The sequence below is a fragment of the Tauraco erythrolophus genome, chromosome 20 (genome assembly GCF_009769465.1).
Source record: "Tauraco erythrolophus isolate bTauEry1 chromosome 20, bTauEry1.pri, whole genome shotgun sequence".
Lineage (NCBI taxonomy): Eukaryota > Metazoa > Chordata > Aves > Musophagiformes > Musophagidae > Tauraco > Tauraco erythrolophus.
In genome coordinates, this window is record NC_141484.1 from 13,436,772 (window position 1) to 13,458,848 (window position 22,077).

Sequence of the window (22,077 nt, forward strand, 5' to 3'; positions counted from 1 at the left end):
AGTGACTGACTTCCAGCCTCTGCCACCAGAATTAATATGAAAATTTACCAATTTTTATGGAAAAAGAAGAAATTCAACAATTCAAGATTTCTAGAAAGCAGAACAGACAATAGTGACATTTATATCTGTCATAAAGCAAAACGAATTGTCCATAGTACGTAAATTTTCCACTGAAAAGACATTATTTACTATCAGACAAGGAAGTCTCTCAGAGACTCTCAGGTAGCATTTTTTTAAAAATCAGAGACTTATTTAATATGAAGTCTCTGCAAGAGCAACATCCAAATTCACTAGAGTCCACAAATTTGAAGTAAAACTGCTAAACTGTACTACAACACTGCAACATTAAAGAACTGTTCTATACTTTGTTACGTAGCTAGATGCCTAAGGATTAATTTAAGGAAGGTATACAAGTATTTTCGGCCAAGACTGGGAAGTTTAAAACCAACTTTTGACTTGTTTATACCTATTTAAATATTTGAAGAAACCAAAGTGCAAGAGATTTCCTCTCTTCCACATAAAGCTATTCACTCACTGACTCAAAATATCTTCTTTCCTACAGGGTACTCTGCTGACTGTGCCTCCTGTATAAGCGCAGACATGGCCTCTCCGGATGCTGAGATGGCCGCCTTTGGGGAGGCGGCTCCCTACCTCCGAAAGTCAGAGAAGGAAAGAATTGAGGCCCAGAACAAACCTTTCGATGCCAAGACATCCGTCTTTGTGACCCATCCTAAAGAATCCTTTGTGAAAGGGACAGTCCAGAGCAAAGAATCAGGGAAGGTCACTGTCAAGACTGAAGGTGGAGAGGTGAGTAAAACTCCAGGCTTAAAAACTGTATGTAATTCCCGGTCTCAGCTCTTAACTGACATACAAACATCTCTCTCTTCATCTGACAGACCCTGACAGTAAAGGAAGATCAGGTCTTTTCCATGAACCCTCCCAAGTATGACAAAATTGAGGACATGGCCATGATGACCCACCTCCACGAACCCGCTGTGCTGTACAACCTCAAAGAGCGTTATGCAGCCTGGATGATCTACGTAAGTACCAGCAGCAGTCTTCCTTTGGGCAGCTGGGAGCAACTGCTCTGCCAGGCTAAGTGGAAGCCAACGTGCTGTCTCCCTTCCTCGCAGACCTACTCGGGTCTCTTCTGTGTCACTGTCAACCCCTACAAGTGGCTGCCGGTGTACAACCCGGAGGTGGTGTTGGCCTACCGAGGCAAGAAGCGCCAGGAGGCCCCTCCACACATCTTCTCCATCTCTGACAACGCCTATCAGTTCATGCTGACAGGTGGGACAATGGCAGCATCTTCATGGTGATACAACATTTGATTTCTTTTTTTTTTTAAAACTGTATGTGTAGAGATGTAAACCTCAGCATGAGCCTTTTATTAACTTATTTTAACAGTTGTTGATATTATGCATGAGACACAGTTTTGTCCTAATGATTTGTAAAACTCTAATTGATAGCATGCAGACAAGAACACTGAAAAAGTTACAGTGAAGAATGATTAATAGGATGAATCGAGTCAGATGAAACAAAAATTCTCCACTATTATTCTTCACTATTAGTGAGACTTGATTTGCTCAAAATGTGACAGAAAATACTAATAGAGCTCTCAATAATTTAATTAATATCTCACAAAACTGTATTGTAGATTGATTACTAGCTGTTATAGCTTCATGAAGACACTGTTTAAAAAAGCGAATGATCTGAATTCATGTGTTATTCTGATATTTACAAATTCTTGAGAAAGAACAGGACACAGAATCCCAGCAAAGTTGAACCCTCTGGAAACAATTTTAAATTACTTAATTTCAAATTAACTGTTAGTTAACACTCCTGTATTGCACATTTGCTTCTAAGGCATGAAAGTTACTTTACCAGAAAGGACTAGAATTCTGTGCACCAGAACTACAACATATGGAAGAGAATCAGTGATTCGATGATCATGTATCTATAATTGTTTCATGATTCCTCGAGGGCATTCTGAACATCACAGAGTAGTAAGGTTGACTGTTAAAAAACCCTGAATATTGAATAAAAATAGAATGATAATTTGATTTGTTTTCCTCCTTTTGCACTTCCACTGTAACACTGGAGCAGATTCATGAAAAACAAATAGTTTAGCATTTTTTTTCCACATTTGTTATCTTCTTTCTTTCTTCTCTTAGTGCATTTTAAAGGAAACTTCTAAAGACAGAAATGAACAAAAAATGAGGAGAAACAATCTGAAATAAAAACCAAAACAGCAAAAAAATTCACATTCTTTCCTACCTTAGAAAGAATTCTTTCCTTTGAATTCACTGGTGAAAAGGAAAAATAAAACAAGGAAAAAAAAATTGTTTAAACATTTCCAATTGATTAAATCTCTACACTTCTACAAAAGAGTTAGATAAGGGGGAGATCAGAATTCTTTTGACTTACAGAGTTAGTGACTATAACTCCTTGCTATTTAGAGACGAGACCTAATTAATCTGACTTTTCAAAGGGTATTTTGTAAAAGGGAAAAAGGTATAAACCTATCTCAAATACTTAAATTTTTTTAGGGCTCACTGATGTATGAGATGGTAGTCATATTTGCTGGGACCTTAAAAAGGCAAACAAACACTTTGATACTAATCTCTGTGGATTCTACAGAGAGTTTTTTGATACAAAAAGCAATGTCTGTAACAGGTTTCTCTGAGGAAGATAATCCTCCAGACTTATTGAAATGACTGAAAAGTGACAGGTGTTCTTATATCACTATTCATTTCACACAGAGATTGATATGAGAAATTAAATTAAGAAAAAAATCTCCTATTTCATTGACTGAAAGGGAGTTTAAATGAATATCTCAGAGGTGTAAAAAAACATTGAAGAAATCCAAACTGTGATAACTCCAGCCTCCTCCACATAATACACAGGCTTTCTACAAACACTGCTTGTATTTATCCCAAACATTGTGTTCTGTGTTACTCAAGGATGTAACTAATGGCATCTTTCTTTCTGCCTCTCCCACAGATCGCGAGAACCAGTCGATCCTGATCACGTACGTACCCTCCCTGCTCGGGTCCCTGCGGGGCTGCCCGGTGCCAGGGGACCTCCTGCCTGACCACACGCTCTCTGCTTCTCTCTCTGGTTTGACAGCGGAGAATCCGGTGCAGGGAAGACTGTGAACACAAAGCGTGTCATCCAGTACTTTGCAACAATTGCAGCCAGCGGGGAGAAGAAGAAGGAGGAGCAATCAGGCAAAATGCAGGTAAAATAGTAGATAGTGGCTTGAATCAATGCTTTCCTCCGTTCCTGACACAGTTTTTGGAAAGGATAACCAGGAGTAATTGTTATCCTGCAGGGAACGCTTGAGGATCAAATCATCAGCGCCAACCCACTGCTGGAGGCCTTTGGAAACGCCAAGACTGTGAGGAATGACAACTCCTCACGCTTTGTGAGTTGCTGTTTTAGAGGAAATCCCCCCTCCTTATAACAGCAGTGATGGACTAGTGGTATTCTCACACGAGGAGATGGCAGTGAAATGCATCTTGGCAGAAATGCTTCTTTTTCCCCTTAACAGGGTAAATTCATTAGAATCCACTTTGGAGCCACAGGCAAACTGGCTTCTGCTGACATTGAAACTTGTAAGAGACTCTCCTGGCCTGATCCTATTCCTTCTGACCTTGCTCAGTTCTTGTGCTAACTCTGTCCTACTGTTCTTGCCAGATCTGCTGGAAAAGTCCAGAGTCACTTTCCAGTTGAAGGCAGAAAGAAGCTACCACATATTCTACCAGATCACCTCCAACAAGAAGCCAGAGCTAATTGGTAGGAAGATCACTAAGTTTTTTGAAGGAATATCACTGAGCAACAGCTCATTGTGTCATCTAGGAAGCTAAAGTAAGCTTGTTCTTTCCCTTTCGCTGCTTTCAGACATGCTCCTCATTACCACCAACCCTTATGATTTCCACTTTGTGAGTCAGGGTGAAATCACTGTGCCAAGCATTGATGACCAGGAGGAACTGATGGCTACAGATGTAAGTAACTTCCCAAGCAAGGCATCTGGTGGACTGGAGCCTTGGTACATATTCATTTACTTTATGGTTTCTGTTGCCAGAGCGCCATTGACATCCTGGGCTTCACCGCAGATGAAAAGACAGCCATCTACAAGCTGACAGGGGCTGTCATGCACTATGGCAACCTGAAGTTCAAGCAGAAACAAAGAGAGGAGCAGGCAGAGCCCGATGGCACAGAAGGTATCACCAAACTCAGCAACTGGCTTGTTCAAAGAACATCTCTGTGTGCAGAGATGATATGTTAGCCTCCAACGACAGGCCTGTGCTGGCCTGAGTCACCACATAAAACACTGAGGAAAAGCATCTTTGGTCGTTGTCTGTCTAACTGCAGAGGTGCTTCCCTGATCATGGGAAATACCGTTACTTTACCAGTGCATACTCTCCAAACACGCACGAGCTGAAAGAGGAATCTTCAACACAGGATATCTTCTTTCTGTGAAACCTTCAACCACTTGCTTTCAAAGAAGGTCATCATTAGCTTCCAGAATTTACATTCCTTCCCAGACCTTCTATGAGACCAGATCAATGCTTTTCCATTTCTGAAACATGAAAAGCAGAGTTGTTCACGTTGACCAAATTCTAGCCATTGTCCAAAGAGAAATGCTTCTCTCTCTCTCTCCTCCCCTCTCTTTAGTGGCTGACAAGGCTGCCTACCTGATGGGCCTGAACTCAGCTGAATTGCTTAAAGCCCTGTGCTACCCCCGAGTCAAGGTTGGGAATGAATTCGTGACCAAAGGTCAAACTGTGTCACAGGTAAAATCTGGAGGTTGAAAATATGTGGCTTGAACGAGTACTTGAGCATTCTTCTTTGATCCTAGGAGGTAACTCCAGTCCTTTCTTCTCTGTTTTAGGTGAACAATGCAGTTGGTGCCCTGGCAAAAGCTGTCTATGAGAAGATGTTCCTGTGGATGGTTGTTCGTATCAACCAACAGCTGGATACCAAGCAGCCCAGACAGTACTTCATTGGTGTCCTGGACATTGCCGGCTTTGAGATCTTTGATGTAAGGAACAAAGATTTGGCACTGTAGTCAAAGGAGGGATCATGAGGACTCAGAAACATACTTCTTTTTAAGAAGTTTCAGAAGTTTATCCTCATCTGCAGTTTTCTAGAAACCCCTCCGTCTTTGCTGTCACAATAGCACCCTCAAATGGCTTTGCTAACACTTGGATTCTAACATTGTAAAAGGAGAAAGCTCCGCTTTCTGATGAATGGTCTCAGAGGCCTTTGAGCTTGCAAAGGTTTTAGGCTTTGCAAACAAAGAGACAATTCTTGGCCTAAGGCTCATACAGATGTGGGCTGAAGGTGTGGATGTGCTTGGAAGAGTCAAGGAAAGGGTAGTGCTATGGGAAAGTTCACGGCATGTTTCCTGTGTTGTGAATGCAGTGATGATAGCAGGAGTTCTGTGTCAGAGCAGAGAAAGCCCCGGATTGTTGATCTGAGGAGAGAGACATTCTTGGGTGGAACACTGAGGAGCTTTCCACTCTCTGGGAGGTCACAGAGCTGAGACGCCTGCATGATGCTGCAGCTAAGGTTACTGAAGGATTTGCTTTCGAGTAGCGCAGTAAAAAAGAAATGCTACTTTTATCTGGATTTCAAAAGTAGTAATAATAAAATCCTCTGAGGACAGTGAATTTTACAATAGAAGTCCTGCTAAGGAAACACACGCTGTTACAGCACAGTTAGCATGGTGTTTCGGCTAGGGAACTTCAAACAGTGTTAGGAGAATGCTAGTGAAACTCTGTGGTGTTTGCCATATCTTGAAAGTCTGTGCACCTCTCCTTGCTTTGGGCAGTTCAACAGCTTTGAGCAGCTGTGCATCAACTTCACCAATGAGAAGCTGCAACAGTTCTTTAACCACCATATGTTTGTGCTGGAGCAAGAGGAGTACAAGAAGGAAGGAATTGAATGGGAATTCATTGACTTTGGGATGGACCTGGCTGCCTGCATTGAGCTCATTGAGAAGGTATTTTTTCCATACAAGTGTACTATGTATTTTGGAATTCTGTGATGTTTCTGAGCCAGATTCAGCTCAGAAAGAACTTACAGCCAGACATTCAGTGTCAATTCAAGAAAATATTTTGCATTATATTTAAATTTGTTTTAGTCTGGGGAAATGCATATTTGTGTCATCAATCCTGCATTACCTGGTCTTGGAGCATGGAAAACGTAGCCTGGACTCCCACCAATAGTCTTCTTTAAAACAAACTTGAGTCAGTCTCCTTTACTTTTTCCTCTGAAGACTCAAATCAGAACTCGACATAAAAATCTGGGAAATAAATATCATCTCACCTGATTTCCCAAACCAACTAGGCCTCTTGTACCTCTTTTCCCAATTATTTTTCTGTTTACCACTTCTCCCTCCAATTCTACTCCCAATTCTAACCTGAACCAGACAGACATTCTTACCAGTTCCGTGAAAACAGGCTGCAGGAAGCTAAGGGGAGGCAGAAATTAGTTCCCTGCCTGAGAACGACTCCTAACAAAATTGGGCCCTTATCCAGCTGAGATACTACCAGCAACACATTGGTACTTTTGTTGTTCATAATACGTGCTTCACATCATTATCATCTTTATTTGACACTTCTTGTGGTACCTTGCAGCCCATGGGCATCTTCTCCATCCTGGAAGAGGAGTGCATGTTCCCCAAGGCAACTGACACCTCTTTCAAGAACAAGCTCTATGACCAGCATCTGGGCAAGTCTAACAACTTCCAGAAGCCCAAGCCTGCCAAAGGCAAGGCTGAGGCCCACTTCTCCCTGGTGCACTACGCTGGTACAGTGGACTACAACATCACTGGCTGGCTTGAGAAGAACAAGGATCCCCTAAACGAAACTGTCATTGGGCTTTATCAGAAATCATCTGTGAAGACATTGGCTTTACTCTTTGCCTCCTATGGTGGGGAAGCAGGTAAGCTCTATAAAATTCATGTTCACATGTTCATACTGTACAAAAGGGAATCTCAAAGAATATGTTCAAGGCATCTTCTCATTTTCTTCAATTTTGCAGAGGCTGGTGGTGGTGGAAAGAAGGGTGGCAAGAAGAAGGGTTCTTCTTTCCAGACTGTCTCAGCTCTTTTCCGGGTAAGTACAGAACTTGTTGTCTCTTTGAAGATGGAAAGCAATTTTATTCTGACTCTGAACAGTCTGTTTCAGTTTTGGTCATAGCTCTTGTCATCTTTGAAATCCTTCCCTTGCCATCCTTGGAAATTACAGAATTACCTCCTTAGAATACCACAAAATCTCTACTTCAATGCGTGAATGGTCTTTTATTTCAGGAGACAGAATGGTATTATCAGCCTCCTGGAACTCCCTAAGAAATTGTCTTAGCCTTTTTTTTCCAATTGACTATTCATATTGTATCCTTATATTTTGACAGATTTCTTCCACCTGCCTTAGTTTTGCTATCACCTTCTCTGAATATTATACAAAAATCTCCAAAGGGTGAAATTCACCTACTTGGACTGAGAGTAAATAACTGGGCTGGTTTTGTCTGGAAGAGAGTTAATTTTCTTCATAGTAGCTGGTATGGAGCTATGTTTTGGATTTATGGTGAAAACAGCGTTGATAACACAGGGATGTTTTAGATACTGCTGGGCAGTGCTTACACAAAGTCAAGGCCTCTTCTGCTTCTCACACCACTCCACCATTGAGTGGGCTGGAGGTACGGAGGAAGTTAGGAAGGGATACAACTGGAACGGCTGACTCCAACTAACCAAAGGGATATTCCATACCATGAGACATCATGCTCAGCATATAAAGCTGTGAGAAAAAGAAAGAAGTGGGGGGAATGTTCAGAGTGATGGCATTTGTCTTCCCAAGTAACGGTTATGTGTGATGGATCCCTGCTTTCCTGGATATGGCTGAACATCTGCCTGCCGATGGGAAGTAGTGAATGAGTTCCTTGGTTTTCTTTGTTTGTGTGAGCAGCTTTTACTTTACCTATTGAACTGTCTTTATCTCTACCTATGAGTTTTCTCACTTTTACTCTTCTGATTCTCTCCCCCAACCCACCTGGAGGGGAGTAAGCAAGCAGCTGGATGGGGCTTAGCTGCTCACTGGGGTTAAACCATGACAGTCCTTTTTGGTGCCTAAAAAGGACTGTCATGGTTCTAACCTAGCTGGCAGCCAAACACCATGCAACCGCTCTCTCACCCTCCCCCGCCCCTGGGGGATGAGAGAGAATCTAAGGGGTAAAGGACTCGTTGGTTGAGATAAGAAAAATCTAATATTTGAAATGAAATAAAAAGTATAATGACAATGATAATAAAAAAATAACAATAGAATATACAAACATGTGATGCACAATGCAATTGCTCACCACTCACTGACCAATGCCTGTCTTATCTCCAGCTAGTGATCCCAGAGGAGAGAAATCCCAAAACTGTGATCCAGGAAAAGAAAGTCACCAACCCTCATCTATATACTGAGCATGATGTTGCATGATATGGAATATTCCATTGGTCAATTTGAGCTTAAGCCCACATCTTAGCCCAGGAACTATGAGTATCTTGCTCCAGCTATGCTCCCTCCCAGCTTGCTGTGCACCTGCACACCGGCAAAGTGTGGGAAGCTGACAAGTCCTTGATTTCTTAGCAACAACTGAAAACATCAGTGTATTATCAACATTCTTATCATACCAAATCCCATACTAAATCCAAAACATAGTGCTATTCTAGCTACTGAGAAGAAAATTAACTCTATCCCAGCCGAAACCAGGACAAGAACAAATCAGCTAAACTTCATTAAAATATTCTCTGGAGTCTTCAGAGATATTTCCCATAGCTGTTTTAGGTATCTATGAAGATTTTCAGTATTGACACAATGTAGATTTCAAAAATTATAGATCAAATATCAAACGCAAAATAGTTGCCTTGAAATCGCAAGATTACAAGGCAATGTTTTCATTTCAATGGGGAAAGAGTGAATGTTAAATTACATTAAGTTAATGAATTTTGAAGTAAGTTTTCAGTTAGATTTTCAATGTTTTTATTTAGCTGAGGTAGTGATATTTAGGGAGATTGAATTACTACTAAAAAGGTCAATTTATATGGTCTGTGCAAATATTCTATTCATTTAAGAAGAACTTATTTATATGCCAAATCAGACGCTAGTCACGCTTAGCGAAGAGTACATGTCACCCACTTAAAATGCCCAGCTAAGTACCACAAGAAATGCCAGCTGGAAGGAAAACTGTGAGATGACAGCTCTGTATCGGTATAAGGAGATCAAGGAAAAGTAATACTAACCATTATTCTACAAAAGAATTTCAAATAGACAAAAATCTGGGAGCCTTCAGATTTCAAATTTCCCTTTCAAATTTCTATAAGATGTTTTAGACAAGACAGGTCTGCATCCTGAAACACTCAAACGATAAGTCCACTATTAAGCTTCCACTTCTTATGCTTAATAACATAAACCTCATTTCATGATCCCACAGGAGAATTTAAACAAGCTGATGGCTAACTTGAGAAGCACTCACCCTCATTTTGTACGATGCATCATCCCAAATGAAACAAAAACACCTGGTAAGGGGATCTAATGGGAGGAAAACTTGAGCATCAGAAGCTCTTCTCCTGAGTGTCAAACAGCAGGGTAGTCACTAATGGTGGTATTTTTTAGGTGCCATGGAGCATGAGCTGGTGCTACATCAGCTGCGGTGCAATGGTGTGCTGGAAGGGATCAGAATTTGCAGGAAAGGATTCCCCAGCAGAGTCCTGTATGCTGACTTCAAACAAAGGTAAGAACACTACACTGTTCTGCCTGTTCAGACCAAGCTGAAGAGTTTGAGTGTCATGATATACTTGAAACATTATACTTTACATTGGTACTGAGCAGTAACATAGAATTGTTTCACCATCAGTTCCTGATGATATGACACTACTGAGATCAGAATTCTCTTGCAGTTAGAGTTAATAGTAAAAACACTCTCCATATCCTGTTCCAAAAGAATGAACTACCTCCAGGCATGAGACTGGTTCAATGAGACGGTCTGAGAAGGCTGTGGGGCTCAATCACAGTGGTGGTTTCTGTGATGGGGATTTCTTCATGTTCTGTTTCTGTTTTCTTCTGCAGATACAGAGTGCTTAATGCAAGTGCTATCCCAGAGGGACAGTTCATGGACAGCAAGAAGGCTTCAGAAAAGCTCCTTGGGTCCATTGATGTGGACCACACCCAATACAGATTTGGTCACACCAAGGTAGAAACAAGACCTATGTTAAAAGTTTATCAGAAAGAAGTAAGGGAGGGCTTCTTTGTCAAGGACGGGGAGCACAGCACACTAACAGAGCTGACAGAGTAGAGGCCTCAATCAGCAAGTGCCCAGCCCCATGGTACCTAAGCAGGGCAAGTGGGTAAGACCCTGGAATGATATCCAGGTTCAACCAAGAGTCCAGATCATCAGGTGGGTTTGTGACAATAAGGGAGGTCTGAGGCAAAGCCATAAAGCCTTGATTTTTGAGTTTGGTCAGAGTCAGATACAGGTAAGCTAGCAAGGCCCAGGTACTATTCATTAATTCCTGAGCAAATACACAGCACTGAGATTGGTCTAACATCAAGCCCGGAAGTGAGTCCACAGGTCATGGTAGAGCTCACTGGAGTTCATGACCAGGTGTATGTGTAGCAGAAATGGAAACCATAACACATACCACATAGCTCAGACCAGGATTTAATGCTTAGAGCTGAGTTTATAGGGAACTAGTAGGCCCTTGGGCAGAGGTTTTAGAAGGGGGCCCAAGGCAAGGCTGATCATGGTCATTAAGGTCAAATAGAGGATCCTGAAAGACTCTGTTCCTCTATTCTGTACTACTTGACAATGACGTGCTGCAATTTTTCCCTTCTTAAGGTGTTCTTCAAAGCTGGACTGCTGGGACTCCTGGAGGAGATGAGAGATGACAAGCTGGCAGAAATTATCACTCGCACACAAGCCAGGTGCAGGGGCTTCCTGATGAGAGTGGAGTATCAGAGAATGGTGGAGAGAAGGTAGACATTTCTCATATTTAGTTTGTTCTCTTGGTACTTGACTAATGAAGTTCAAATTCATCACAACGAAACTATGCAACAGCCATATGAATTTCATTTCAGGGAATCCATCTTTTGCATCCAGTACAATGTTCGTGCATTCATGAATGTGAAGCACTGGCCCTGGATGAAGCTCTTCTTCAAGATCAAGCCCTTGCTGAAGAGTGCAGAATCTGAGAAGGAGATGGCCAACATGAAAGAAGAGTTTGAGAAAACCAAGGAAGAGCTTGCAAAGTCTGAGGCAAAGAGGAAGGAGCTGGAGGAGAAAATGGTGGTCCTGCTGCAGGAGAAAAATGACCTGCAGCTCCAAGTGCAGGCAGTGAGTATCACTGTTCATTTGTCCCTGGGAAGAGTACGATCCCCATTCAGAAAGCTTCTTATCCTAAGCAGAGACTCACAGGAAGCTGACTAACGTGCAGCAGAAAACAGCCTAAATCGGACATTCTAAGGCACTCCAACGCTGGGTAAACAGGCACTGGCAGGGTCATGGTGAGTCTCATGGCAGCCTACATGAGACTCAGCATTCCCACTGTCTGAGGAAAGAGCCATGTAACACTAGCCAACATGTAATCCACCACAGAGAGCTCAAAACGGGAGAGGAAGTATCTCCATCTAGTCAACTTTCAAAGCAATGTATCTGTCTAACAGAGTAAAGGCAAACCTGAGAAGGACCTGCTTTTCCTACCTACGGCTACACTATAAGGCCTTCATTACCTTCAGGAACACAGATACTTCCCATTCAACCTCAATTAGGAAAAAGCAGTTTCTTAAGGCAAAATGAAGTTACCAACTAGGTAGCACTGGAAACGGCCTGGAAAGAATGCACAGAGGTAGCTGATAGGAAAGGCAAGAACTCTGGGTCTTGAAGCAATTTTAATACATGTAGAAAAGTGATAGATTTCTTTTTCAACTAAATTACTTTCACAAAGCCATTACTTCCCAAATTTTATGAGGTTCATGATAAGTCAGTTCAAAAGAAGAAACTATTGAATACTTTTTCCATCAGAAAAAAAAAGTCCAAGCCATTGCTTCTGGAAAAAATAGTAATCGAAGTGACCACTGGTCTGTCGAGCTTTTGAGTGCATGAGATATTCTCATAGCTACCCTTTCTGTGAGGCATTTTTAAGAGACACAAAAAGTTTGGAATAAATGTTTATCCCAGATGAACAGATTTCCCAGAGAGATCTTCCAGTTGCTGGAGTGGAAGGCCAGGTCCAGCCCCCATTTTAACACATGCCCGCTCAGTGATGCAAAAGACAGAGAGGAGAAACTTCAAAACATTACAACCCACAAAAATCTGTATCTCCCCAACAGGAAGCAGACAGCTTGGCTGATGCTGAGGAAAGGTGTGATCAGCTCATCAAAACCAAAATCCAGCTGGAAGCCAAAATTAAGGAGGTGACTGAAAGGGCTGAGGATGAGGAAGAAATTAATGCTGAGCTGACAGCCAAGAAGAGAAAACTGGAGGACGAGTGTTCAGAGCTGAAGAAAGATATTGATGACCTTGAGTTAACGTTGGCCAAAGTGGAGAAGGAAAAGCATGCCACTGAAAACAAGGTACACACAGGGAATCACATAAGGAATCAAAAAATCTTTGCTTCTTGGAACACAAGAGCCTGTTCCCCCAGGACATGTTGGCTTTGGAACATTTGAGCTGGGTCTTATCTAAGCAGCAAAACGAAACTCTTGGCTAAGCACTGCAAAGTGGAAATGTCACTGAACCAGCAGACATATTTTCCAACCAATTTTGACACTTGCTTATATTTGTAGGTGAAAAACCTCACAGAGGAGATGGCAGCCCTGGACGAGACCATTGCCAAGCTGACAAAAGAAAAGAAAGCCCTCCAAGAGGCCCATCAGCAGACACTGGACGACCTGCAGGCAGAAGAGGACAAAGTCAATACGCTGACCAAAGCGAAGACCAAGCTGGAGCAGCAAGTGGACGATGTAAGCACACAGACATACAGCAAGGACAGGACAGGTATGGAGTCTGACCTGGCTGGCAGAGCACTGATGGTCTTGTTTGTTGTAGCTGGAAGGGTCCTTGGAGCAAGAGAAGAAACTGCGCATGGACCTTGAGAGAGCTAAGAGGAAACTGGAAGGAGACCTGAAGCTGGCCCATGACAGCATAATGGATTTGGAAAACGATAAGCAGCAGCTGGATGAGAAACTGAAGAAGTAAGTGTGGTCGTGGGGCACCTGAACACTGGGCTGGTGCACTTCTCTGTTTTCTTGAACTCTAACATGATTTGCTTTGCTTTGCCCAAAGGAAAGACTTTGAAATCAGCCAAATCCAGAGCAAAATTGAGGATGAACAAGCCCTGGGCATGCAGTTACAGAAGAAGATCAAGGAGCTGCAGGCAAGTTTCTCTTTCTTCCCCTCTCTCACTCAGTCTCAGGTCCAGAAGGAGAAGGGCCTGTGTGTGAAGGGTCCCTAATGTTCCCCAGGCTCGTATAGAGGAACTGGAGGAGGAAATTGAGGCAGAACGAACCTCTCGGGCAAAAGCAGAGAAGCATCGTGCTGACCTCTCGAGGGAGCTCGAGGAGATCAGCGAGCGCCTGGAAGAAGCAGGAGGGGCTACTGCAGCTCAGGTCGAGATGAACAAGAAGCGCGAGGCAGAATTTCAGAAGATGCGCCGCGACCTCGAAGAGGCCACGCTGCAGCACGAAGCCACGGCTGCCGCCCTGCGAAAGAAGCACGCGGACAGCACAGCTGAGCTTGGGGAGCAGATCGACAACCTGCAACGAGTGAAGCAGAAGCTGGAGAAGGAGAAGAGTGAGCTGAAGATGGAGATTGACGACTTGGCCAGTAACATGGAGTCTGTCTCCAAAGCCAAGGTATGAAATTGCAGTAGAACATACAGCGCCAAGATATGGCACACAGGCTACATCTACCAGCCACAGTCTCGTAAAAGAATCCCTGCTGTGAGGATAAGGCAGAGTCCGGCCATTCATCTCCTTTTCTTCCTTGTGTTTGCTATCTAGGCAAATCTGGAGAAGATGTGCCGCACTCTGGAAGACCAGCTGAGTGAGATCAAAACAAAGGAGGAGCAAAATCAGCGCATGATCAATGACCTCAATACTCAAAGAGCTCGTCTGCAGACAGAATCAGGTGAGACATTCTCATTCCTGAGGTGCAATGGGAGGACCTGCATGCCATGAGGCATTGAGCAACCTGGTATAGTGGAGGGTATCCCTGCCCATGGCAAGGGGGTTGGAATTAGACGATTTTTGAGGTCCCTTCCAACCCTAACCATTCTATGATTCTATGATTCTGTGAGGACACCACAGGGTGCAATATGATAACTTGCATCTCAGAGCAAGATCACAGGGGTTTACAGAAACAAATGTTTTTAATAGTCTAGTTAGTTACTTTTTTTTTCACTTGACTCTTCTTAGGTGAATATTCACGCCAGGTGGAGGAAAAGGATGCTCTGATTTCTCAGTTATCTAGGGGCAAGCAAGGATTTACCCAACAGATTGAGGAACTCAAGAGACACCTAGAGGAAGAAGTAAAGGTCTGGAAGTACCCTACTGTCCAAAACCTACATCATCCCTAAAAGCATTTGGAAAATCCTGTCTTATCTAAGACTGATTCAATAGTCTTTCCCCAAACACATGTATTACTGGAGGGAACACCAGTACTGCACATATCCCAACTCCTAAGCTAGACATGGAAAAAAGCGTAATGATTTTGCTGCTGGAGGAAGTCATCCGCAAGGCTTGCATGAGATTCTGCTAATAATCTCTAACACAGGATTCAGACACATATGTCAAACCATTTACAGAAACAACAGATTACTGTCCCCAGAGTATGTGTCACTAACATATCCTGATCCTCCAGAACACACTGATGAAGGCTTCAGCAGCTCCCAGCTTTGCATTTGCTTAATTAGAGTTTCATTCTAATTTCACCACCAATTTCATTGTCAAGAGGCATCTCAAGACAAGTATTCAGCTTATCAATCCCAATATCTCCCCAGGCCAAGAACGCCCTGGCCCACGCCTTGCAGTCTGCTCGCCACGACTGTGACTTGCTCCGGGAACAATATGAGGAGGAGCAGGAAGCCAAAGGGGAGCTGCAGCGTGCCCTGTCCAAGGCCAACAGCGAAGTGGCCCAGTGGAGAACCAAATACGAGACAGATGCCATTCAGCGTACGGAGGAGCTGGAGGAGGCCAAGTATGTAGGAAGTGGGATGTTGAATTGCTGGAGAAGGCTGAGACTGTTAAGGGAATTTGGAAATTAGAGTCTCTGAGAGTGGGTTAGGACAGGGGTGGGACAAGGGCAGGAATATACGGTCTTTGTATTAGAGGAGAGGGAGGAAGGGAGAGGAAGAGTGCTGTGGAAAAAGTGTAGATTGAGAGGGCAAGCATACCCTTTAGGGCTAGAAATGCTCAGAAAAGCCGAATACTCAGTAGATACTAGGACACAGATGTGGTAGCTCTAAGCTGGAGCTATGCTTCTGTCCTCCCAGGAAGAAGCTGGCACAGCGCCTGCAGGATGCAGAGGAACACGTTGAAGCTGTCAATGCCAAATGTGCTTCTCTGGAAAAGACAAAGCAGAGGCTGCAGAATGAAGTGGAGGACCTGATGATTGATGTGGAGCGATCCAATGCTGCCTGCGCAGCTCTGGATAAGAAGCAAAAGAACTTTGACAAGGTATTTTGGGCTCCAGCCCTGGGCTTCCTGGGCAGAGCATCCCCTCCTGATAGCCACATCCATACTGAGACCCTGTTTCTCTTCAGATCCTGGCAGAGTGGAAGCAGAAGTATGAGGAAACGCAGGCTGAGCTGGAAGCCTCCCAGAAGGAGTCTCGCTCTCTCAGCACGGAGCTGTTTAAGATGAAGAATGCCTATGAGGAGTCCTTGGACCACCTGGAAACGCTGAAGCGTGAGAACAAGAACTTGCAGCGTAAGTCCCTGGCCCCCTGCTCCTGGCAGGGCTTTCTCACTACCCACCACTACCCACTGCTCTACACGAGTCTGTGCCTGCAGGTCTGCAAAGATGCCCATCACCTTGGTGTGACAGACCCCTTCCCATTAGACTCTTTCGCTGACCATGCCATTGGTCTTTGTTCCCATAGAGGAGATTGCTGACCTCACGGAGCAGATTGCTGAGGGAGGAAAGGCGATTCATGAGCTGGAGAAAGTCAAGAAGCAGATTGAGCAGGAGAAATCTGAACTCCAAGCCTCCCTGGAGGAAGCTGAGGTACACACAGTGCTAACAGTGCCCAGACTGAAAGTATGGGAATAGTTATCTGCAGAGATGGCAGGAAAGCTAGCCTAGATTTCACGAAATATTGCACAAGAGATTACTTAGAAAGGAAGCAGTAGTTCAAGTTACTGTTCCTTCTGACTTGTCCAGGCCTCTCTGGAACATGAAGAGGGGAAGATCCTGCGCCTCCAACTTGAGCTCAACCAGGTGAAGTCTGAGATTGACAGGAAGATAGCAGAGAAAGATGAGGAGATCGACCAGCTGAAGAGAAACCACCTCCGAGTCGTGGAGTCCATGCAGAGCACCCTGGATGCTGAGATCAGGAGCAGGAATGAAGCCCTGCGGCTGAAGAAGAAGATGGAAGGAGACCTGAATGAAATGGAGATCCAGCTGAGCCATGCCAACCGCGTGGCTGCAGAGTCACAAAAGAACCTGAGGAACACACAGGCAGTGCTCAAGGTCTGTTCAGCAAAGCCGCAGAGAAAGAAATGACATCCCTGACATTTTTTGGCACCAAAGTGCCTTGTGATTTCTCGTCTCTTTTACAGGATACCCAGATACACCTGGATGATGCTCTCAGGACACAGGAGGACCTGAAGGAGCAGGCGGCCATGGTGGAACGCAGAGCAAACCTGCTGCAGGCTGAAATCGAGGAGCTCCGGGCAGCCCTGGAGCAGACGGAGCGGTCGAGGAAAGTGGCTGAGCAGGAGCTGTTGGATGCCACTGAACGTGTGCAGCTTCTCCACACCCAGGTCAGGCACTCTGCCCAAAATTAATACCATCAAAAAGGTATAACACAATGAGTTTACTATGTATCTTGTAAGTGGTTACTATGTTAACACTTGAAAAGCTATTCCATAATACGCAAATCCAGCCAGTCATCTGTGTCTGGTTTCCTGCTGTGTCTCGAAAGAGGGCTCTTGCATTGAAGACTTCCATAAACAATACTCACACTTTGAATTCTTGGTTTGGAGGCATTAGATCTAACAGTATAAATCATATTTTTCCTGTTACGCAGAACACCAGCTTGATCAACACCAAGAAGAAGCTGGAAACAGACATCGTGCAAATTCAGAGTGAAATGGAGGATACGATCCAAGAAGCCCGCAATGCCGAAGAGAAGGCCAAGAAGGCCATAACAGACGTGAGTTGAGGGCTTCTTTCGTTGCTGATGGTGGATGTATTCTCCCCTAAAATGTCTCCAGCCTCAAAATGGCTTTGAACCTTTTCTGTCATCAGGCAGCCATGATGGCAGAAGAGCTGAAGAAGGAGCAGGACACCAGTGCTCACCTGGAGAGGATGAAGAAGAACCTGGACCAGACAGTGAAGGACTTGCAGCACCGTCTGGATGAAGCGGAACAGTTGGCTCTGAAGGGAGGCAAGAAGCAACTTCAGAAGCTGGAGGCCAGAGTGCGTAGGGCTTTTATTTGGGCATGATTGAGCGTGCCACATAAATAACCACCAGGGAAGCTCCAAAGATGGACTTCTTGTTGCAGGTGCGAGAGCTGGAAGGGGAGGTAGATTCAGAGCAGAAGCGCAGCGCTGAAGCCGTGAAGGGTGTGCGCAAGTACGAGAGGAGGGTGAAGGAGCTGACCTACCAGGTAAGGCAGGAGGCCTCCTTGGGCTGACAAAGTTTTCTCACAGCAAGTCCAATTTTGCAGACACCGTCCCCAAGGGGAATTATTGACCTCACATGGTGATAAACCAATAATTCACTCTCTTTCCTGTTTACCAACCACTCTAGTCTGAGGAAGACCGGAAGAATATTCTCAGACTGCAGGATCTGGTGGACAAGCTGCAAACGAAGGTGAAATCCTACAAGAGACAAGCTGAAGAGGCTGTAAGTATTGCTCAGAAAATGGGCAAGAACCACCTCGCATCCAGGCAGCATGCTCATTAACTGTCCTCAAAGAGGGATGAGGGTCTTTGCTCTTCAGCTACTGGGGCTCATTGACAGGGCTTTAAGCTAGACTTGAAGGTGGAGGGAGATAATATCAAGCTTGATCAAGACAACCTGACAGCACCAGAAGAGCAGCAAAAAGGAATTCCAGACGCTTCAGCGAGAAAGTCAGCTTCATCAGGGGCCCAACTTAAATGCCTGTATGCAAATGCACGCAGCATGGGGAATAAGTAAGAGGCATTAGAGATGTGAGCACGTCTGCAGGACTATGATCTTATTGGCATCAGGGAGATGTTGTGGGATGAATCCTATGACTGGAGTGCTGGAATGGAAGGATACAAGCTCTTTAGGAAGGTCAGGCAGGGGACACGAGGAGGAGGTGTCGCCCTCTAAGTCAAAGACCAGCTGGAGTGCATGGAGCCCTGTCTGGGAATGGATGAGGAGCTGACTGAGAGCTTATGAGTCAGGGTTAAAGGGAGGAAGTAATAGGCAACATTATACTGCGGGTCTGCTACAGGCCATCTGACCAAAAAGACCGAGTAGACGAGGCCCTGTATAGACAGATAAGAGTAACCTCATGTTCACAAGCCTTGATCCTCATGGGGAACTTCAACCACCCCAATATCTGTGGGAGGGACAACACAGCAGGGTGCAAGCAATCCAGGAGGTTCCTGGAATACATTGATGACAACTTCCTTCTCCAAGTGATAGAGGAACCAATGACGAGAGGTGCTATGCTGGCCCTTGTTCTCACCAACAAGGAGGGGCTGGTGGGGAATGTGACACTCAAGGGCAGTCTTGGCTGCAGTGGTCATGAAATGGTGGAGTTCAAGATCCTTAGGGTGGTGAGAAGGCCACATAGCAATCTCACTACCCAGGATTTCAGGAGAGCAGACTTTGGCCTCTTCAGGGATCTGCTTTGTAGAGTACCATGCGATAAAGCCCTGAAGGGAAGAAAAGTCCAAGAAAGCTGGTTAATGCTCAAGGATCACCTGCTCCAAGCTCAGGAGCAGTGCATCCTAACAAAGAGGAAGTCAGGCAAAAATACCAGGAGGCCTGCATGGATGAACAAGGAGCTCCTGGACGAACTCAAACACAAAAAGAAGGCCTACAGAGGGTGGAAGCAAGGACACGTAGCCTGGGAAGAATACAGAGAATTTGTCTTGGCATCCAAGGATCAGGTTAGGAAAGCTGAAGCCCTGATAGAATTAAATCTGGCCAGGGACATCAAGGGTGACAAGAAAAGCTTCTATAGGTATGTCAGTTATAAAAGGAGGACTAGCGAGAATGTAGGCCCTCTCCGGAGGGAAACGAGAGACCTGGTTTACCTGGGACATGAAGAAGGCTGATGTACACAATAACTTTTTTGCCTCAGTCTTTTTTAGCAAGAGATCTAGCCACACAGCCCAAGTTGCAGAAGTCAAAGGCAGGGACCGGGAAAATGAAGAACCACCCACCGTAGAAGAAGATCAGGTTTGAGACCATCTAAGGAACCTGAAGGTGCACAAGTCTATAAGATCGGATGAGATGAATCTGCAGGTCCTGAGAGAACTGGCAGATGAAGTTGCTAAACCATTATCCATCATATTTGAGAAGTCATGGCAGTCTGACAAAGTTCCCATCGACTGGAAAAGAGGAAACATAACCCCCATCTTTAAAAAGGGAAAAAGGAAGACCGAGGGAACTACAGGCCAGTCAGTCTCACCTCTGTGCCTGGCAAGATTATGGAGCAGTTCATCCCAGAAACTATGCTAAGGCACATGAAAGGAGGTGATTGGTGACAGAGAAAATGGCTTCATTAAGGGTAATCATGCCTGACAAATTTGGTGGCCTTCTATGATGGAGTTTCAGTGTTGGTGGATAAGGGAAGAGCAACTGACTTCATCTACCTGGATTTGTCCAAAGCATTTGGCACTGTCCTACACAACATCCTTGTCTCTAAATTGGTGAAACATGGATTTGATGGATGGACCACTCGGTGGATAAGGAATTGGCTGGATGGTCGCACTCAAAGAGTTGTGGTCAACGGTTGAATGTCCAAGTGGAGGCCAGTGGCGAGTCGTGTTCCTCAGGGGTCGGTACTGGGACCAGTGCTATTTAACATCTTTGTTGGTGACATGGACAGTGGGATCGAGTGCACTCTCAGCAAGTTTGCTGATGACACCAAGCTGTGTGGTGTGGTGGACACGCTGGAGGGAAGGGATGCCATCCAGAGGGACCCTGACAGGCTGGAGAGGTGGGCCTGTGAGAACCTCATGAAGTTCAACAAGGCCAAGTGCAAGGTCCTTGAAACTGGGTCAGGGGCAATCCCAAACACAAGTACAGGCTGGGCGGAGAACGGATTGAGACTAGCCCTGAGGAAAAGGACTTGGAGGGAGTGCTGGTTGATGAGAAGCTCAACATGAGTCGGCAATGTGTGCTGGCAGCCCAGAAAGCCAACCATATCCTCGGCTGCATCCAAAGCAGCTTGGGCAGCAGGTTGAGAGACGTGATTCTGCCCCTCTGCTCTGCTCTTTTGAGACCCCTCCCTGTGGTGCTGCATTCAGCTCTGGGGTCCCCAACACAAGAAGGACCTGTTGGAGTGAGTCCAGAGGAGGGCCACAAAGATGATGAGAGGGCTGGAGCACCTCTCCTATGAGAAGAGATGGAGAGAGTTGAGGCTGTTCAGCCTAGAGAATAGAAGGCTCCAGGGTGATCTTATAGCAGCCTTCCAGTACCTAACTGGCCTACAGGAAAGCTGGAGAGGGGCTTTGGACAAGGGCATGTAGTGATGGGACAAAGGGCAATGGCTTTAAACTGAAAGAGGAGAGATTTAGGTTAGATATAAGGAAGAAATTTTTTACAATGAGGTTGGTGAAACACTGGAACAGGTTGTCCAGAGGAGTTGTGGTTGCCCCATCCCTGGAAGTGTTCAAGGCCAGGCTGGATGAGGCTTTGAGCAGCCTGATCTAGTGTCTCTGCTCATGTCAGAGGGCTTGAAACTAGACAATCTTTAAGGTCCCTTCCAACCCAAACCATTCTATGATACTGTGATTCTATGAGTATGAATATCAGGAAAGGATATCATGTCATGAGGCCTTGCTGAGTTCTAGGCACCCTGCAGTAGTCAGGGATGAACTGAGAAAGGTTTCGCAGCCTGTTTCATACAGCAGATCAAACTAAACAAAATATGGAGTCACATCAACTTACAGAGAAGTTCATGAATCTCTGGAAGTAATCAACAGCAGGAGACTTCAGGGTCTTTCTCAACGTAATAAGTCACACTGATAGTGGAGTTGTAAGTAGTGGGAGAATAAGTACACAAATGACAAATTTGAGTGATGAAATAACTCCTCAAGAGTGACAGCGTACTGGTAAAGTTTGTCATAGTGGAATCCTGAATAAGGAAGGTTAAGGAGGTCTGTGTGAGGCTTACGTGTAAACAGTGTGGGGTGGGGGATGGAGGCTTGTGCCTTCCCCCAGGGAAGAGCCGCAACCTTGCAAGGCCGAGGTGCAGGAGGAGCCAAACCCCTGCCCTGGGCTCCTCACCACCGACTCCCTCTCCCCGCACAGGAGGAGCTGTCCAATGTCAACCTCTCCAAGTTCCGTAAGATCCAGCACGAGCTGGAGGAAGCCGAGGAGCGGGCTGACATTGCAGAGTCGCAGGTCAACAAGCTCCGAGTGAAGAGCCGGGAGTTTCATGGCAAGAAGATAGAAGAGGAAGAGTGAGGCTGCCAGGAGGCAGCAAAGTGACGTGAGGGATGTACAAAATGTGAACCTCTCAGTCACCTTCTTCTGTGTTTTATATTTGCAACCATCTCAATATGTAGCGAATAAAGAGTAGATTCCTTTGCATGAGCAGTAGTTTCCATTTGTTTCTTGTTTTACCACTTAGGCCTGTGTTAGCCTTTGTACTTACGT

General features: G+C 44.9%; 1 protein-coding gene across 1 annotated transcript; it reads left to right on the forward strand.

Moving 5' to 3' along the window:
* The first annotated feature begins 600 nt into the window (after positions 1-600).
* LOC104375513 (myosin heavy chain, skeletal muscle, adult) lies at positions 601-21,885 on the forward strand. The gene is made up of 38 exons (XM_086624281.1): positions 601-807; positions 897-1,040; positions 1,134-1,290; positions 3,004-3,031; positions 3,130-3,241; positions 3,335-3,427; positions 3,554-3,617; positions 3,700-3,798; positions 3,904-4,007; positions 4,088-4,226; positions 4,681-4,799; positions 4,898-5,047; positions 5,840-6,010; positions 6,648-6,954; positions 7,054-7,127; positions 9,484-9,571; positions 9,666-9,783; positions 10,119-10,242; positions 10,888-11,024; positions 11,127-11,382; positions 12,378-12,620; positions 12,834-13,010; positions 13,096-13,241; positions 13,333-13,423; positions 13,512-13,901; positions 14,049-14,175; positions 14,463-14,581; positions 15,047-15,243; positions 15,539-15,722; positions 15,809-15,974; positions 16,147-16,271; positions 16,428-16,736; positions 16,826-17,029; positions 17,296-17,421; positions 17,517-17,687; positions 17,774-17,878; positions 18,022-18,117; positions 21,730-21,885. Exons 1-38 carry the CDS (start codon positions 601-603, stop codon positions 21,883-21,885), a joined length of 5,823 nt encoding a protein of 1,940 aa, XP_086480407.1.
* The last annotated feature ends 192 nt before the right edge of the window (positions 21,886-22,077 follow it).

Coding starts and splice junctions, on each gene's coding strand:
- LOC104375513 (XM_086624281.1), top strand. CDS start 601: ATGGCCTCTCCGGATGCTGAGATGGCCGCCTTTGGGGAGGCGGCTCCC. Junction 3,032..3,129: donor AACCAGTCGATCCTGATCAC/GTACGTACCCTC, acceptor CTGGTTTGACAG/CGGAGAATCCGGTGCAGGGA. Junction 17,422..17,516: donor CCAAGAAGGCCATAACAGAC/GTGAGTTGAGGG, acceptor TTCTGTCATCAG/GCAGCCATGATGGCAGAAGA.